Source organism: Pleurodeles waltl, chromosome 6, assembly GCF_031143425.1.
Source record: "Pleurodeles waltl isolate 20211129_DDA chromosome 6, aPleWal1.hap1.20221129, whole genome shotgun sequence".
NCBI lineage: Eukaryota > Metazoa > Chordata > Amphibia > Caudata > Salamandridae > Pleurodeles > Pleurodeles waltl.
In genome coordinates, this window is record NC_090445.1 from 3,899,044 (window position 1) to 3,919,109 (window position 20,066).

At 51.2% G+C, this 20,066-nt stretch overlaps 1 protein-coding gene across 1 annotated transcript in view; it reads left to right on the forward strand.

Annotated features, from left to right (window-relative positions):
- The window catches only part of LOC138302238 (adenylate kinase isoenzyme 5-like), a 182,834-nt gene that overhangs the window by 157,488 nt on the left and 5,280 nt on the right, over positions 1-20,066 (forward strand). Inside the window, exon 7 of the mRNA XM_069242557.1 lies at positions 2,835-2,949. Coding sequence (XP_069098658.1) covers positions 2,835-2,949 — 115 coding nt within the window. The remainder of the gene's footprint in view (positions 1-2,834; positions 2,950-20,066) is intronic.

Genomic DNA, 20,066 nt, shown 5'->3' on the forward strand with positions numbered 1-20,066 from the left:
TCTATCTAACCTCCTACCTCTTCACTATCTAACCTCTTACACCTTACCCTATCTAACCTTTTACCTGTTCTCTAGCTAACCTCTTACCTCTTCACTGTCTAACCTCTTACCTCTTCACTATCTAACCTCTTACTTCTTCACTATCTAACCTCTTCACTATCTAACCTCTTACTTCTTCACTAACAGCTTACCGCTTCGTTATCTAATCTCTTACCTCTTCACTATCTAACCTCTTACTCCTTCACTATCTAACCTCTTCACCCCATAATCTCTTACCTCCTCACTACCTAAACTCTTTCCATTTCTCTTTCTAACCTCTTACCTCTTCACTATCTAACTTCTTACCTCTTCTCTATCTAACCTCTTACCTCTTCACTATCTAACCTCTATCCTCTTCTCTATCTAACCTCCTACCTCTTCACTATCTAACCTCTATCCTCTTCTCTATCTAACCTCTTGCCTCTTCACTATCTAACCTCTTACCTCTTCACTATATAACCTCTTACCTCTTCAGTATCTACCCTCTTCTCCAGCTATCCTCTTCCCTCTTCTCTATCTAACCCCTTCTCCAGCTACCCTCTTCTCTATCTAACCTCTATCCTCTTCTCTATCTAACCTCTTACCTGTTCACACTCTACCCTGTTATCTCTTCTCTATCTAACCTCTTATCTCTTCTCTATCTAACCTCTCACCTCTTCTCTATCTAACTTCTTACCTCTTCTCTATCTAACCTCTTACCTGTTCACACTCTACCCTGTTACTATTTCCCTATCTAAACTCTTAACTCTTCACTATCTAACCTCTTCACTATTTAACCTCTTACCTCCTCACTAACTTCTTTCTTCTTCATGATCTAACCTCTTGCCTGTTCACACTCTACCCTCTTACCTCTTCACTAACATCTCACCTCTTCACTATTTAGCCTCTTGTCTCTCTATCTTACCTCTTCAGTATCTACCTTCTTACCTCTTCTCCTGCTAACCTCTTGCCTCTCACTATCTAACCTCTTACCTCTTCACTATCTAACCTCTTATCAATTCACTGGCTAACCTCTTACCTCTTCACTATCAAACCTCTTCTCTATCTAGCCCCTTACCTCTTCACTATCTAACCTTTACCCTCTTCTCTATCTAACCTCTTACCTCTTCACTATCTACCATCTTACCTCTTCTCTAGCTACTCTTACCTCTTCACTGTCTAACCTCTTAGCTCTTCTCTAGCTAACCTCTTACCTATTCACTGTCTAACCTCTTACTTCTTCACAATCTAACTGCTTCATTATCTAACCTCTTAACGCTTTGTTATCTGATCTCTTACCTCTTCATTACCTACCCTCTATCCGCTTCTCTATATAACCTCCTACCTCTTCAATGTCTAACCTCTTATCTCTTCTCTAGCAAACCTCCTACCTCTTCACTATTTACCCTCTTACCTCTTCACTATCTAACCTCTTACTTCTTCACTATCTAAACTCTTACCTCTTTAGTATCTAACCCCTACCTCTTCATTATCTAACCGCTTACCTCTTCACTGTCTAACCTCTTAACTCTTCACTATCTAGCCTCTTAACTGCATCCTATCTAATTTCTTATCTCTGCACTATCTAACCTCTTACCCCTTTTCAAAGCTCTTACCCCTCCATTATCTACACGTAACTCTTCACTATCTAAACTCTTACCTCTTTTCTAAGCTCTTACCTCTTCACTATCTACATTTACCTCTCTATCTAACCTCTTACCTCTTCACATCTAACCTATTACCTCTTCACTGTCTAACATGTTTACTATCTGTTCTCTTACCTCTTCACTATCCAACCTCTTACCTCTTCTCTATCTAACCCCTTACCTCTTCGCTACCTAACCTCTTACCTCTTCACTATCTAACCTCTTACCTCTTCCCTAGTTAACCTCTTACCTCTTCACTATCTAACCTCTGTACTCTTCTCTATCTAACCTCCTACCTCTTCAATATCTAATGTCTTACCTCTTCTCTTGCTAACCTCTTACCTCTTCACAGTCTAACCTCTTACCTCTTCACTATCAAACCTCTTCTCTATCTCACCTCTTACCTCTTCACTATCTAACCTCTTACCTCTTCACTATCTAACCTGTTACCTCTACTCTGTCTAACTCCTTACCTCTTCGCTACCTAACCTTTTATCTCTTCACTAGTTAACCTCTTACCTCTTCTCTAGTTAACCTCTTACCTCTTCACTATCTAACCTCTATACTCTTCTATATCTAACCTCTTACCTCTTCACTATCTAACCTCTATACTCTTCTCTTGCTAACCTCTTACCTCTTCAATGTCCAACCTTTTCAATATCAAACCTCTTCTCTATCTCACCTCTTACCTCTTCACTATCTAACCTCTTATCTCTTCACTATCTAACCTCTTCACTATCTAACCTCTTACCTCTATCTAACCTCTTACCTCTTCACTATCTAACCTCTTACCTCTTCTCTATCTAACCTCTTACCTCTTCTCTATCTCATCTCTTACCTCTTCACTATCTAACCTCTTACCTCTTCTCTATCTATCCTCTTACCTCTTCACTATCTAACCTCTTCTCTATCTAACATCTTACCTCTTCACTAACATCTCACCGCTTCGTTATCTGACCTCTTACCTCTTCATTATCTCATTTCTTGCCTCTTCTGTATTTAACCTCTTACCTCTTCACTCTCTAACCTTTTACCTCTTCTCTAGATAACCTCTTACCTCTTCACTATCTAACTCCTTCACTATCAAACTTCTTCACTATCTAAACTCTTTCCTCTTTTTTATCTAATCTCTTCCTTGTCTCTCCCCTTCCCTTTGAATTTGTTGCTCAGTTTGATGCAGACGGAGAGGAGGACACTGTTTTCTGTGAGATAAGAGCCTCAGTGCACGAGCAGCTCTTCCCAGGGAAGGATGTGACAGATGAGCACTCTGGGATGAGTATCACAGGTGAGTGCTCTGAGATGGGTGTCATAGGTGAATGCTCTAAGATGGGTGTCACAGGTGAATGCTATGAGGTGGGTGTCACAGGTGAGTGCTCTGAGATGGGTGTCATAGGTGAATGCTCTGAGATGGGTGTCACAGGTGAGTGCTCTGTGATGGGTGTCTCAGATGAGTGCACTGAGTTGAATCTCACAGGTGAGTGCTCTGAGATGGGTGTCACAAGTGAGTGCTCTGAGCTGAGTATCACTGGTGATTGCTCTGAGATGGGTGTCACAGGTTAGTTCTCTGGGTTGAGTATCATAGGTGAGTGCTCTGAGATGGGTGTCACAGGTGAGAGCTTTGGGATGGGTGTCACAGGTGACTGCTCTGAGATGGGTGTCACAGGTGAGTGCTCTGACATGTGTGCCACTGGTAAGTTCTCTGAGATGGGTGTCACAGGTAAATGCTATGAGGTGGCTGTCACAGGTGGGTGCTGTGAGATGGTTGTCACGGGTGAGTGCTCTGAGTTGAGTATCACAGGTGAGTGCTCTGAGATGGGTGTCACAGGTGAATGCTCTGAGTTGAGTATCACAGGCGAGTGCTCTGAGATGGGTGTCACAGGTGAGTGCTCTGAGATGGGTGCCACTGGTGAGTTCTCTGAGATGGGTGTCACAGGTGAATGCTATGAGGTGGGTCTCACAGGTGAGTGCTCTGAGATGGGTGTCACAGGTGAGTGCTCTCGGTTGAGTATCACAGGTGAGTGCTCTGAGATGGGTGTCACTGGTGCTCTAGAATGAGTGTCACAGGTGAGTCTTCTGAGATAAGTGTTACTGGTGAGTGCTCTGGAGGGGTGTGGCCCCCTTCGATGGATGTCACAGGTGAGCACTGAGTGCTCTGGTATGAGTATCACAATTGAACACCCTGGGGATGATTCAAGTGTTAAAGGTGAGAGCTTTAGAGGTGTGTGGACAGTGGTGAAATGCAAAATGATGCCCCCCTTCAAATTGTTAGGAGGGGCTCCTGAGTCTCCCATACCTCATAGTATTTAATTGATCTGGGGCTGAATGTCTGCACCTTGAAGGTTTGGTGGCACCTGAAGTGTTTGGGCCCTCATGCTCCCCAGGGTCTGCAGGGTTCTGCATTATGCCCCTGGGCGTGGACTCGTGCAATGGGTGGCACAGATGTGTCCTCTGGATGGATGTTATGGGCGAGTGCTCTGGTGGGGTGTGGGCCCTTTCGAAGGGTGTCACAGGTGAGTACTTTGGAGGGGTGAGTGCCTTGGGGGGTGTGGACCCCTTCGATTGGGGTTGCAGGTGAGCATTTTGGAGGGGTGTGGCTTCCTTGCAAGGGTGTTATGGGTGAGTGCCTTGAATGATCCTCTGGGATAGTTATCACAAGTGAGTGCCCTGAAAGGGTGTGGACCTCTGGGGTGGGTGTCATAGGTGAGTGCCCTGAAGGAGTGTGGCCTCTTATGGATGGATGTTACAGGTGAGTGGTTTAGAGGAGTGTGACCTAACAGGATGAATGTTACAGGTGAATGTCCTGGAGGGGTGTGGCTCTCTGAGGTGGGTGCCATAGGTGAGTGTTCTGGAGGGGTGTGGCTCTCTGAGGTGGGTGCCTCAGGTGAGTGTTCTGGAGGGGTGTGACTCTCTGAGGTGGGTGCCACAGGTGAGTGTTCTGGAGCGCTGGGAACCCATGGGATGGATGTTACAGGTGAATGTCCTGGAGGGGTGTGGTTCTCTGAGGTGGGTGCCACAGGTGAGTGTTCTGGGGGTGTGGCTCTCTGAGGTGGGTGTCACAGGTGAGTGTTCTGGAGCGCTGGGGACCCATGGGATGGATGTTACTGGTGAATGTCCTGGAGGGGTGTGGCTCTCTGAGGTGGGTGTCACAGATGAGTGTCCTGGAGGGTGTGGCTCTCTGAGGTGGGTGTCAAAGGTGAGTGTTCTGGAGCGCTGGGGACCCATGGGATGGATGTTACTGGTGAATGTCCTGGAGGGGTGTGGCTCTCTGAGGTGGGTGCCACAGGTGAGTGTTCTGGAGGGGTGTGGCTCTCTGAGGTGGGTGCCACAGGTGAATGTCCTGGAGGGGTGTGGCTCTCTGAGGTGGGTGCCACAGGTGAGTGTTCTGGAGGGGTGTGGCTGTCTGAGGTGGGTGCCACAGGTGAGTGTTCTGGGGCGCTGGGGACCCATGGGATGGATGTTACAGGTGAATGTCCTGGAGGGGTGTTGCTCTCTGAGGTGGGTGCCACAGGTGAGTGTTCTGGAGGGGTGTGGCTGTCTGAGGTGGGTGCCACAGGTGAGTGTTCCGGGGCGCTGGGGACCCATGGGATGGATGTTACAGGGGAATGTCCTGGAGGGGTGTGGCTCTCTGAAGTGGAAGCCACAGGTGAGTGTTCTGGAGGGGTGTGGCTCTCTGAGGTGGGTGCCACAGGTGAGTGCTGTGGAGTAAATTCTGAACCATGGGGTGGGTGTGAAAGGTAGGTGGTCTGCTGGAGTGTTCCCTCCAGGGATGGGAGGTTCATTGTATCATTCTGTCCTGGATTCTCACAATTGTCCTGGTACAGCCACTCGCCATCTGTTATCAGGTGCCCAGGATAGTGTGTTCTCTCCTGGATGACCCAGGGTGTCTGGCGACCACACTACTTCATACTTTTACCACCTCCTCATCTACAGTCCTGGAGTGTGCATGGTGATGCACCCCACCCCCTCTCACCATCCACAGCCCACCTTGCCACCACCAGCCTGTGCTCAAGAGCAGCTCACTGCAACCCCTGACCTCTGCTCTACTGCAGGTGTGCCCTGTCTTAGAACAGCTGCCCACACCAGTAAATACTGGGCAGTGGGACAAAGGCACACTAGGGGTCCCCTGTCGTACAACAGCAGGCTCAACCCAGAAAATACTGGGCAATGGGACAAATACACACTGGGGGGTCCCCTGTCATTGGACCAAAGACTGAGTAGTGGGACAAAGACACGCTAGGGTCACCTGTCATAGGGACAGCAGACTAATTCCCAGCAAAGACTGGGCAATGGGACAAATGCACACTGGGGATCCCCTGTCATAGCACTGCAGGCTCAAGCCAGTAAATACAGGGCAGTGGGACAAAGACACACTGGGGGTCCCCTGTCCTCACCCAGTGAGGCGTTGCCACTACACAGAATCTGACTGTATTCTCAAAGCACGTGCTCTCTCCAGTCACACGCATGTGCCACTGCACACACATCCCTCCACTCACACACATGTGCCACTGCACACACCTCTCTCCAGTCACACACATGTGCCACTGCACACACCTCCCTCCAGTCACACGCATATGCCACTGCACAAACCTCCCTCCAGTCACACGCATGTGCTACAGCACACACCTCTCTCCAGTCACAGGCATGTGCCACTGCACACACCTCTCTCTAGTCACATGCATGTGCCACTGCACACACCTCCCTCCAGTCACACGCATGTGCCACTGCACAAACCTCCCTCCAGTCACACGCATGTGCTACAGCACACACCTCTCTCCAGTCACAGGCATGTGCCACTGCACACACCTCTCTCTAGTCACATGCATGTGCCACTGCACGCACCTCTCTCCAGTCACACGCATGTGCCACTGCACACATCTCCTTCCACTCCCAAGCATGTGCCACTGCACACACCTCTCTCCAGTCACACGCATGTGCCATTGCGCACACCTCTCCAGTCACACGCATGTGTCACTGCGCACACCTCTCTCCAGTCACACGCATGTGCCACTGCGCACACCTCTCTCCAGTCACACGGATGTGCCACTGCACACATCTCTCTCCACTCCAATGCATGTGCCACTGCACACACCTCTCTCCAGTCACACGCATGTGCCACTGCACACACCTCTCTCCAGTCACACGCATGTGCCACTGCGCACACCTCTCTCCAGTCACACACATGAGCCACTGCACACACCTCTCTCCAGTCACACGCATGTGCCACTGCATACACCTATACACCTCTCTCCAGTCACACACATGTGCCATTTCACACATCTCTCTCCACTCCCAAGCATGTGCCACTGTGCATACCTCTCTCCAGTCACACGCATGTGCCACTGTGCATACCTCTCTCCAGTCACACGCATGTGCCACTGCGCAAACCTCTCTCCAGTCACACGCAATCTAAAATGAAACCAGAGGATCAGGAGAGGCTGTGCTCCTGCCTCAAGCTCCCCCTGGCAAGTTCTGTTGATATTAGTCTTCTGGCATCAGCACACACGACAACCATGCCTGTGTGTGTATGAATCCCGGTGACCCAAAAGGCATTGCAGAGCCAGGCTTTGTGGTCTGGAGGGGCGGGTACCTTCTCTGCTGACTGTCACCCCATCAGCTAGCTGAGCTCTGGGGGACTTGCCGGGGTGACAGCAACAAGTTATAGTGGCAGGACAGGACTTTATACCAGGTGCATGTCAGGGAGCTTTGCCCACTGGTGGTGCCAAGAATTTAAGTTGGTTTTCAAGTTTCCTGCAAGGGCCTACTTTGCTGTGCGTGTGTGTGGGTTGCATGTATGTGCATGTCAGTGTGCATGGCGTATGTGTCTTTCATATAGCTGTGGCCACCCACAAACCCATTTTAATATCCTGGCCCGTAGGATGGAGGGAGCCCACGCTGCAGTGGGAATTGCATGTCTATAACAAAGCAATAATAACGTTCTCTGTAGTGGACTAAACTGTAGTGCACAGTGCTTTAGATGGCGAGTACCTTTAAAGTGTAGGAAAAACCCACGTACTTTCCTCCTCCACTGCTCCTGAGCATGTGGCCCCCAAAAAGGTAAGTGGCAGTTAACTGGGGAAGCTTCTTCTTTTGTGGCCTTGTTTTGGGCTCCCCTGACAAGAGACTTCCATTGTCTCCCCCGCCTTCCTGCTGACACTGTGACACAAAGCCTAGGGCTGGACACCTTTAGGAGGAATAGACTTAAAGCAGAAGCTGCCTGGAACAAGTGGGTCAGTCTGTGAGAATAGATGTGTTCCTACAGGCCATACCAGGGATCCTTCCTTTTATGCCAGTCTGAAGCAGTAGATGTGATACTTCAGGAAATGCCAGGGATCCTTTCTTGGGCATCAGACTGAGGCAGTAGAGGTGATGCATCAAGACATACCAGGGATCCTTTGTTGTGAGTCAGACTGAGGCAGTAGATGTGATCCTTCAGGACATGCCAGGGATCCTTTATTCTGTGTCAGTCTGAGAGAGTACATGTGATCCTTCAGGACATGCCTGAGATCCTTTGTCATGGGTCAGTCTGAGAGTAGATGTGATCCTTCTAAAAATGGCAGGGATCCTTTCTAGTAGGTCAGTGTGAAGCAGTAGATGTGATCCACAGGACATGCCAGGGATCCTTCCGTCTGTGTCAGTCTGAAGCAGTAGATGTGATCCTCAGGACATGCCAGGGATCCTTCCATGTATGTTAGTCTGAAGCAGTAGATGTGATCATTCAGAAAATGCTGGGGATCATTCCTTCTGTGTCAGTCTGAAGCAGTAGATGTGATTCTCAGGACATGCCAGGGATCCTTCCTTGTGCATCAGTCTGAAGCAGTAGATGTGATCCTAAAGACATGCCAGGAATCCTTACTTGTGTATCAGTCTGAAGCAGTAGATGTGATCCTCAGGACCTGTCAGGGATCCTTCCTTGTGTATCAGTCTGAGAGAGTAGATGTGATCCTCAGGACCCGCCATGGATCCTTCCTTGCATGTCAGTCTGAAGCAGTAGAGGTGTTCCTCAGGACATGCCAGGGATCCTTCCTTGTGGGTCAGACTGCGAGTGCCAGCAGAAGAAGACTCAAGGCCCAGTTGAATCTCGCGGATTTCTCCGGCCCGTTCATGCACATTGTTCTCTGGGGCAGCTGCTCCCCACAGATTACCACATAGCTAACTACTACCGCTTCTTTTATCTTTCTGACGTGGTTTTGTGGTTCTCCTATCCTGGAGACACCAAACTGCACTCCGAGCTTTCCGACTCACACATTGTGACCAAAATGTTGGCTGTACCAGTCTGAGAGGAGCAATCGAGAGGGCAGGGACTGCAAGAGCCAGCCTCCAAACTGTACCTTTGGAATACACAATTCATGTTTGTCGCTTCCAAAGATGAAGTGGAGAGTTCCAGGCAGCATCCAACGGTTTCTCCACCGGTACTCCAGGGTAAGAAATTGGGGTATTAGTTGGAGTGGCGTCGGTAAGTACTCACTTGAAGTAACCCCTGTGGTAGCTATGTTTGACAGGCTAAAGGTAGAGGCAATGTGTGAAGATTATTTATGTAATACTTAGGGGCATATTTATTCTCTCTTTGTGCCGAATTTGACGCAAATTCGCCGCAAACCTAACACCATATGTATACTTTGGCGCCCTAACCCCGCGAACGTCAAAATTCAGCAGTGTGCGTCATTCTCTGGATGCGGGAAACCGCCTTGCGTTAATGACATGCAAGGTAGGCGTTCCCTTCCAAAAAATTACATTAAGGCCAGTGCGCCTTATTTATACTCCTGCGTCATTTTGACGCACAGGAGGGGGCGGGCCTTAAAAAATGGCACGAGCCTCATTTGCACCGTTTGTTAACGCCTGGGTCAGGGCAGGTGTTAAGGGACCTGTGGGCTCATTTCCATGGTCTCTGACCATGGAAGGAATCAACGGGTGCCCTTCCCTGCCCCCAGGGGCACCCCCTGCCACCCTCGCCCACCCCTGGAGGACACCCATGGATGGGGGGACCCATCCAAGGTAAGTACAGGTAAGTAGAGGTAAGTATATATTTTTTTCCCAGTGGCATGGGGGGCCTAACTTGGGCCCCCCTACATGCCACTGTGCCCAGTGGCCATGCCCAGGGGACATAAGTCCATTGGGCAGGGGGGCATGACTCCTGTCTTTGCTAAGACAGGGGGCATTTCAGTGTGGGTGCCATGATTTTTTTACTCTAACCGGAATTGCAGCATTTGTTGACGCACAACCCCTATTCTTCCCTATGACTGCGCTGACCGGTTAGAGTCATTTCTTTTTACTCTAACCAGCCCACAGCGCCGGCTACCATCAATCCATAAATAAGGCGCCCACCTGGTGCGTTAGAATGGCGTTAGCTGGTGTTTTTTTACGCAAACTAGCGCTGGCACTGGTTTGACGCAAAAAGTATAAATATGGTCCTAAAACCGTAACAAAGTAAAAATGCAAGAGAATTAAAAAAACTAAAATGAATTTGAAAATGGACAAAAAAAATTAGTAAGCAAAACATCTAATAAAGGGAACCATATTAATTTGTAATGTTTTAAGTAGAAATAGCACCAAGAAGCCCAAAGTGCCACATAGACACTCACAGGCTAGAATGCAGGCAGAGCGAAGAGGAGGGTTTAGTCCAGGTCTGGAAGCCAAAGGTCTGATGACCAGTTGCAGGAAAGTGCCTCTTACAGTTTGTTCTGTTCCTGTAGCTTTGACAGGAGGTCAGTCTTATGACCCTTACTGACTTCTTTGTCCTGGGTATAAGAGCGAGAGCAGGTCCAATCTTCTAAGCTGTTTTCAGGTCTCAATCAGCAGGTTCAGTCCTCTTCTGACCTACTACAGGTCTAGAAGTGGTCTTAAGTAGGTGCCTGGCAGTGCCACATTTAAGCCTGGCACAAGTGAATGGATGGGAGTGTCTCTCGGGGATTCCCTGTGACACCCTAACCACTTTTGGTAAAGGTTCACTGGGATAATCCCACCTACTTTGGGCATTTTCAAAATGTTCAAATTTTTTGGCCACACTAATCTTGGGTTTTGAGGGCTGCCAGTTTGTGTAGGTGGAGTGTACTATGGTAATCCTAGTGTCCTCCCACATCTAACACAAAAATCAAATTTTACATAGTCCCTGTACCCCACATAAACTCAGAAACAGATGTCTGGTAACATCAAAGCTGAGCTGTCAGCAACCAGACAGTACACGTATACAAAGCATTTAGGCCCTCATTATGACATTGGCGGTAAGTGCCGCTTACCGCCATGCTGCCTGCCACCAACATACCTCGACCGCGGCGGTATACCGCTACGGGTATTATGACCCACACACAGAAATCCGCCACTATATAGACTCACACACAAGTCCGCCACACCAAAGGTCAGTGATAAACTGGCGGTACCAAAACCCACACCGTCACGCCAACAGAAATACACCCACAGTATCAGGACCCACGAATCACCGCAGCGGTCATTCAACCGCGTTAAACCATTGGCGGTACAGACCGCCGCGCTCAAAATACACACACACACACAAAACTACACCACATTGGACAATTCAAACTACACACACCTGACACACATACACACACCACACCCACAACACTATAAAACACACACCCACAATACCCATAACCCTTTACAACCCAAAGAATTTGACAACTGAGAGAGAGACAAGCCAGGAGCACCCACGGAATCTGAGCCACAAAACACCATCACCCACACACCATCCACGCACCTCATAGCACACCCCAACACATCACCCCACACACCCTCACACACACCACTCACACTACACCCATGGCACCACAATGACACCCCAGATTCTCTGAGGAGGAGCTAAGGGTCATGGTGGAGGAAATCATCCGGGTAGCGCCACAGCTATTCAGATCACAGGTGCAGCAGACATCCATTGCTAGGAAGATGGAGCTATGGAGTAGAGTCGTGGACAGGGTCAACGCCGTGGGACAGCACCCAAGAACCAGGGATGACTCTTGGGTGGTCCACACCACTCACACTACACCCATGGCACCACAATGACACCCCAGATTCTCTGAGGAGGAGCTAAGGGTCATGGTGGAGGAAATCATCCGGGTAGCGCCACAGCTATTCAGATCACAGGTGCAGCAGACATCCATTGCTAGGAAGATGGAGCTATGGAGTAGAGTCGTGGACAGGGTCAGCGCCGTGGGACAGCACCCAAGAACCAGGGATGACATCAGGAAGAGGTGGAACGACCTACGGGGGAAGGTGCGTTCCGTGGTTGCAAGACACCAGATAGCTGTACAGAGGACTGGCGGTGGACCCCACCTCCTCCCCCACAACTAACAACATGGGAGCAGCACGTCTTCGCAATCATGCATCCTGAGGGCCCACAGGAGTAGCAGGAGGACTGGACCCTGGTAAGTCAACTCTTTACTACTTTCACCCCCCTACCTGCATGCCATCACATACCCCCCTGCCCTCAACCCCATCACCCCACTACCTCACATACACCCCACCATCACAACCCACCCCTCCCAGTACCCAGCACTGCATGCAGCGTCAATGCATGGACCACACTCACAGCCCTGCACGGACACCCATCATCACAGCATGCACACTAGTGACAATCACTTAGCCAACCAAATAACTACTCACACAAGCCAAAGCTGCCTTGGTAATAACAACCATAGATGGAAACACACCCATGCACAAGATGTCACACGCAGCAAAAATAACACTCCATTTACATACCCACAGGACCCCCACACAACGTCACTGGAGAGGAGGTGCCAGCAACATCCAGTCCACCCCCAGAAGAGGCCCACAGTGATGACAGCAGAGCTGCACGCCTGGATCAGGATGACCAACCTGGCCCATCAGGGACCTCTGGACAGTCGGTGGACCAACCGCAGTCCCAAACCACCACAGAGCCTCCCCCTCAGGAAACACCAACACAGCACCCACCCAGCGGGCCCATACCACTGTCCCCAGGACACGTCAATCAGCAGTGTGTCCACCACTACAGGGACCCCAGGCAACCCCACAAACACAGGGCAATCAGGGACCTGGGGTCAGTGGCAGTGGGCACACGGTTCAGGGGACAAAGGCACAGGACAACAGGGAAGCTGGGAGGACTACTGCGCGACAGGGGGAGGACAGGCCCAGGGAACTGACTCTCCACGAGGCACTCACCAAAATCCTGGGAGCATACCACCATTCCCAGGAGACCATGGGCCAGATACTGGCCAAACTGCAGGAGAACCAGCGGCTGCAGGAGAGACAGTACCTGGGGATAAGGGAGTACCTGAGGGACATCCACACCACCCTGGTCACCATTGCAGGGGTGCTGGCAGACATGGTGTAGGAAGCTGGCTCTGTATATACTATTTCAAAGTAAGAAATGTAAGGTACTTCACTTAGATACTTTAGGATACTTTAGGAACTTTGAATAAAAGCAATATCATGTACAGTCTTTGTAAAAATGGCAATAAGCTATTTTCAAAGTGGACACTGCACAAATCAACAGTTCCTGGGGGAGGTAAGTAAAGGTTAGGTTTGCAGGTAAGTAAAACACTTACAAGTCTTAAAGTTGGGGCCAAGGTAGCCCACCATTGGGGATTCAAGGCAACCCCAAAGTTACCACACCAGCAGCTCAGGGCTGGTCAGGTGCAGAGGTCAAAGAGGTGCCCAAAACACATAGGGGGTCATTCCGACTTTGACGGGTGGCGGAGGCCGCCCGCCAAAGTCCCGCCGGCAGAATACCGTTACGCGGTCAGTAGACCGCCGCGGTAATTCTGAGTTTCCCGCTGGGCTGGCGGGTGACCGCCAGAAGGCCGCCCGCCAGCCCAGCGGGAAACCCCCTTCCATGAGGATGCCGGCTCCGAATGGAGCCGGCGGAGTGGAAGGGGTGCGACGGGTGCAGTTGCACCCGTCGCGATTTTCAGTGTCTGCTTGGCAGACACTGAAAATCTTGGTGGGGCCCTGTTAGGGGGCCCCTAGACACCCGTTACCACCAGCCAGGTTCTGGCGGTCAAAACCGCCAGAACCAGGCTGGCGGTAAGGGGGTCGGAATCCCCATGGCGGCGCTGCCTGCAGCGCCGCCATGAGGATTCCCCAGGGCAGCGGAAAACCGGCGGTACACCGCCGGTTTTCCGTTTCTGACCGCGGCTGTACCGCCGCGGTCAGAATGCCCATGGGAGAACCGCCAGCCTGTTGGCGGTGCTCCCGCGGTCGTTGGCCCTGGCGGTCCATGACCGCCAGGGTCAGAATGACCCCCATAGGCTTCAAAGGAGAACAGGGGTGCCCCGGTTCCAGTCTGCCAGCAGGTAAGTACCAGCGTCCTCGGGGGGCAGACCAGGGGGGTTTTGTAAGGCACCGGGGAGGACACAAGGAGGCACAGAAAGTACACCCTCAGCGGCACAGAGGCGGCTGGGTGCAGTGTGCAAACAGGCGTCGGGTTTTAGATAGAAAGTAATGGAGGGACCCAGGGGTCACTTCAACGATGCAGGCAGGCACAGGGAGGGCTCCTCGGGGTAGCCACCACCTGGGCTAAGCAGAGGATTGCCTGGGGATCGCTCCTGCACTGGAGTTCGGTTCCTTCAGGTCCTGGGGGCTGTGGGTGCAGTGTTGGTTCCAGGCGTCGGGTCCCTTGTTACAGACAGTCGCGGTCAGGGGGAGCCTCTGGATTCTCTCTGCAGGCATCGCTGTGGGGGTTCAGGGGGGTCGTCTCTGGTTACTCACGGGGTCGCAGTCGCTGGGGAGTCCTCCCTGAGGTGTTTGTTTTCTGCAGGTCAAGCCGGGCCTTCAGGTGCAGACTGGAAAGTCTCACGTTTCTGGCGGGAAAAGTGAAGTCTTTAAAATTGCCAATGGCTACTGTCCTTGAGGGTGGCTACACCCTCTTTGTGCCTCCTCCCTGAGGGGAGGGGGGCACATCCCTATCCCTATTGGGGGAATCCTCCAAAACCAAGATGGAGGATTTCTAAAGATAGGGGTCACCTCAGCTCAGGACACCTTAGGGGCTGTCCTGACTGGTATGTGACTCCTCCTTGTTTTTCTCATTATCTCCCCTGGACTTGCTGCCAAAAGTGGGGGCTGTGTCCAGGGGGCAGGCATCTCCACTAGCTGGAGTGCCCTGGGGCATTGTAACACGAAGCCTGAGCCTTTGAGGCTCACTGCTAGGTGTTACAGTTCCTGCAGGGGGAGGAGTGAAGCACCTCCACCCAGAGCAGGCTTTGTTTCTAGCCTCAGAGGCCACAAAGGCCCTCGCCCCAGGGGGTCAGAAACTCGTCTCAGTGGCAGGCTGGCACAGACCAGTCAGTCCTGCACTGAAGGATTGGGTAAAATACAGGGCGCATCTCTAAGATGCCTGTGTGCATTTTTTAATAAATCCAACACTGGCATCAGTGTGGGTTTATTATTCTGAGAAGTTTGATACCAAACTTCCCAGTATTCAGTGTAGCCATTATGGAGCAGTGGAGTTCGTTTTTGACAAACTCCCAGACCATATACTTAATATAGCCACACTGTTCTTACAATGTCTAATAAAAGACTTAGGGCCATATGAACCAACGCATTTTCCCATAGACACAGAATGGTTAAAACCCTTTGCTACATCTGGCCCTTAGACACTGTAGGGGCATATTGCTCATGCAGCTATGCCCTCACCTGTGGTATAGTGCACCCTGCCTAAGGGGGTGACATACCTATGCCACAAGCAGAATTTTTTGTGTGCATGGCATCCTGAGGGGGATGCCATGTCGACTTTGCTTTTTTCTCCCCACCCACACATACAATCTACAATGGCAGTGTGCATGTGTTAGGTGAGGGCTACCTTAGGGTGGCACAACATATGCTGCAGCCCTTAGAGACCTTCCCTGGTCACAGGGCCCTTGGTACCACTGGTACCTTTTACAAGGGACTTATCTGTGTGCCAGGGTGTGCCAATTGTGGAAACAATGGTACATTTTAGGTGAAAGAACACTGGTGCTGCAGGGTCCCAGCACACTTCTTAGTCAAGTCAGTATCAGTATCAGGCCAAAAGTGGGGGTAACTGCAACAGGGAGCCATTTCTCTACACATGGCCAACACCATGAGGGAGGCAGTGGCACACCAACGGGCCCCTGACACTGGCCACACTGAAGAACAGCCCTCCACCTCTGCCGACGCTAGTGGACAGGAGGCCCTGCCACAGGAACAACAGGCCATCAGCACCCCACCCCCTGCAGAAGGAGAACCACCCAGCAGAAGGTCCCTGCAATCCAGGCAGAAGCCAGAGAACATTGCCAAGACCCCGCCAGGAAATAGGACTCCCCTGATTATCACCCTTGTGTCCCACTTTGTCACCCTGTCCACCTTGAACTGCCATTGCTCCACTTCCCATGCCCCCTTGGACAATGCATCTGTGATACCAATAGACTGGACTCTATCCTGGATATTTCTCAACCATCAACCCAGCCCACTGCAATATCCCTACACATATTATCAAAGAAATAAACACCCTTGGAACAAATACAAGTATGGAGTCTGTCAATTGATTGAAATATGTATTAGTTTAACAAGCTGTAAACATTGCAATTCAAATGTACAATTATATATACATTGGTGTGACCTGTAGTGGGCAGCAGTAAACACACCAGGAGCCAGAGTGGGGGAACAGAGATCTAAAAATAGAGATGCCAAAGTGAACAGTAAGTGGCCATAGACATAGGGAAATCAGGCTGCCATGTAGAATGTCCAACACAAAACTGCAATGGAAGGTGAAGTCACAGTGTCTTACCTGTGTGTCACTGGAAGCACTGTTGAATGAGTGTACTTCTGTTGTCCACATCTTCTTCCTCTGCCTCCTCTTTATCACTGTCCACAGGCTCCACCGCTGCCACACGACCATCTCCAGGCTCATCCTCCTGCAGAAAAGGCACCCGGCGTCTCAAGGCCAGGTTGTGCAACATGCAGCGATGATCTGGCACGCCTTCTTGGGTGAGTAGTACAGGGATCCACCTGTCAGATGGAGGCACTGGAATCTGGCCTTCAGGAGGCCAAAGGTTCTTTCAATTATCCTCCTTGTTCGCCCATGTGCCTCATTGTAACGTTCCTCTGCCCTTGTCCTGGCATTCCTTACTGGGGTCAGTAGCCATGAGAGGTTGGGGTAACCAGAGTCACCTGTAAATATCGAGGGATACCTGTTAGCCACACACTCACCCTTAGGGCCAACCCCACACCCATATACCTACATCAACTGGGTGGGGACCATGGGCTCACCTATTAGCCACATCGGTGCCTCTGGAGTTGAGCCATCACATATGGGATGCTGCTATTCCTCAGGATAAAGGCATCATGCACAGACCCAGGATAATTAGCATTGACATGAGAGATGTACTGGTCCGCCAGGCACAGTATCTGCACATTCAGAGAGGGAAATCTCTTTCGATTTCTGAACACCTGTTCACTTCTTCGGGTGGGACAAATGCTACATGTGTACCATCAATGGCACCAATGATGTTGGGGCTATGTCCCAGTGCAGAGAAGTCAGCCTTCACTGTGGCCTAATCCTCCACCTGGGTGAATACCATGTAGCTGCGCATGTGTTTCATCAGGGCAGACAACACTCTGGTCAGCACGTTTGAGAACATTGGCTGTGACATCCCTGATGCCATGGCCACTGTCGCTTGGAAGGAACCACTTGCCAAGAAATGGAGCACTGACAGGACCTGCACTAGATGGGGGGATACCTGTGGGCTGGCGGATAGCTGACATCAGGTCTGGCTCCAATTGGGCACACAGCTCTTGGATTGTGGCCCTATCAAGTCTGTAGGTCAGGATAATGTGCCTGTTCTCCATTGTTGCCAGGTCCACCAGGAGTCTGTACACGGGGGGATGTCTCCATCTCCTATTCATCCTCAGTGGTTGAACTCTAGGGTAAAAAACGGTCAGCAGAAGGTCATATTCAAACATTTACTCAGATTAATATGCAATTTTTGTTTTACAGAAACAGTATGTGAACTTGTAAGTCAGTTGATGTGCCTATGTCTGCTGTGACGCAGTTAGGTGCCATGGCCTGTGCCCCCCTGAAATGGCGGCTGCCTGACTGTGAGAAGGGACAAGTGGAAATGAGGTAATTCCGCTGGTGTTGTGAGCTGTTGCGGGCGACGACCGCCGTGCAACTCCGCATTGGTTATCATTGGGGCCTACGGGTTCCAGGAGCCAATGGTGATGTACGCCGGTGGTGACGGTTCGCACAACCGCAGACGTGACCACCATTTTCTATCTGTTCACTCACTTGCTACCTGACCTTCAACAGGAGAGGACCTACACTGCATGTGCTAATGTGACCTGCGTCTGGAAGCGACAATGGCTCATGTGTCTGGGGAAAGGGCCCCTGCCTTCACTTCTGAGGAGTTGGAGAGACTGGTGGATGGGGTCCTACCCCAGTACTGTTTACTCTATGGTCCTCCAGACAAACAGGTGAGTACACTGTGAGCATGATGCGTGGGCCATGAATGTAGGGATTGCTGTGTGTGTAAGCCTTGTGTAGGGGGGTCTGAGGGGTCCTGGGCAGAGTGCTTCATTTATGGTGGTCAATGTCTGTGCGTAAGGGGATGGGAGGGATATAGTGGACCATGAGTATGACAGTCCAGACGGTACGACTAATACCTTTTCTGCTGTATTTTTTCTGCAGGTCAGCGCCTATCAAAAAAGGGTATTTGGCGTGCCATCTTCAAGGAGGTGTGGACCCTGGGGGTCTTTGAGAGGCAGAGCACCCACTGCCACAAACGGTGGGAGGACCTGCACCACTAGGCAAGGAAGACGGCGGAGGCCTACTGGGGCTGGCCTCCCAACGAATGTTCCGCATCCTGGCAGTGGCCTATCCGGAGTTGGATGGGCGCTTGAAGGGATCACAGCAGCCACAAGGGGGTGAGTACAGATTCAGATTCTTGACTTTGCACGCGTTAAGGTGTTACCTGGATGGGGGATGGGGGCTGTGGGTGCCCCTAGGCCAGGGCGAACATGGCAGGGTATGTTCAATGATGGGAAAGCTCAGATGAACTCCAACCCCAATAATGTTAGTGGGCATCTACTACTGAGCAGGGTCCTGTGGGTTTCATGTGTGTATCTAATGGTGTTAGGCATTGTACCCCAAGGCATGGTGACTAGCATTGTAACTGGTAGAGCATGGCCTAGTGCATAGGGCTGTTCTCTGTGAGTTGTGTACAACAACAGTAGTGTTGTTGCTGGCATTGACCAAGTGTATCCTCTGTCTCTTCCCCCTCCTTTTTGTTTTGTCACCCTGTCCTTGTGTGCGTTAGCATCGTCTGGTGGAGGAGCAGAGGCACCGGTGACGGAGTGATGCTGCATCCCACAAGGGCCTGGAGGCCGAATCCACCGAGGGTGAGGGCACCAGTGGGACAGAGGGCGAGGGGAGCACCACGACGGAGACAGGAGGGGACCGTACCAACAGCGACTCCTCCTCCTATGGAAGCTCCCTGGCAGTGGCGGACACCTCTGTGCCCACCTCTATTACAGGTACAGCCACCACCCCATACTAGCACCCCCCTACCAGAAGCCCCTCAGCGTGTTTCCCGTGCCCGCTCACCCAGAAGGGTGGGCATCTCCTTTGCCCCAGGCACCTCAGGTCCTGCCCCAGTCAGTCCTGCTGCCCTCAGTGAGGAGGCTATTGACCTTGTGAGATCCCTCTCTGTTGGGCAGTCAACCATACTGAATGCCATCCAGGGTCTAGCACGGCATTTGCAACAAACAAATGCATACCTGGAGGGCATTCACTTTGGTGTGGCGGCCCAACAGAGAGCATTCCAGCCTCTGGCCTCAGCACTGATGGCTGCCATTGTCCCTGTGTCCAGCCTACCCCCTCCAATCCAATCCCCTCAACCCCAGCCTATCCCAAGCACACCTTCAGACCAGCATTCACCCAAATCAACACACAGAAGTGGCTCAGCCAAACACAAGCACCACACTTCTTCTCACAGGGACTCACACAAGCACCATCCCCATGCACACATACCAACATCCACTGCCTCCACTGTGTCCCCCTCCTCCTCATCGTCCACCTCCCTCCCAGTAGCATCTCCACTCACACCTGCATGCACTACATCCTCATCCACTCCCACCATCACCATCACGCCTATCACTACACGTCCCTCACTGGCAGTCACCACCCCCACATCCATGCACACGTCCCCTGTGTCCTCTCCCACTGTGTCTGTGACCCCTCCTCCCAAAGTACACAAACGCTAGCACTCAGACACCCAACAGCCATCCACCTCACAACAGCATCAAGCCGATGCACCTGCACCCAAACACAGCAGCCTGACACCTCCTACAACCACTCCTTCTTCCTCCACTCCGAAACCTTCACCCTCTTCCAGCACCAGTGTCCCTAAAAAGCTTTTCCTCGCCACCATTGACCTATTCCCTACCCTTCCCCATCGTCCT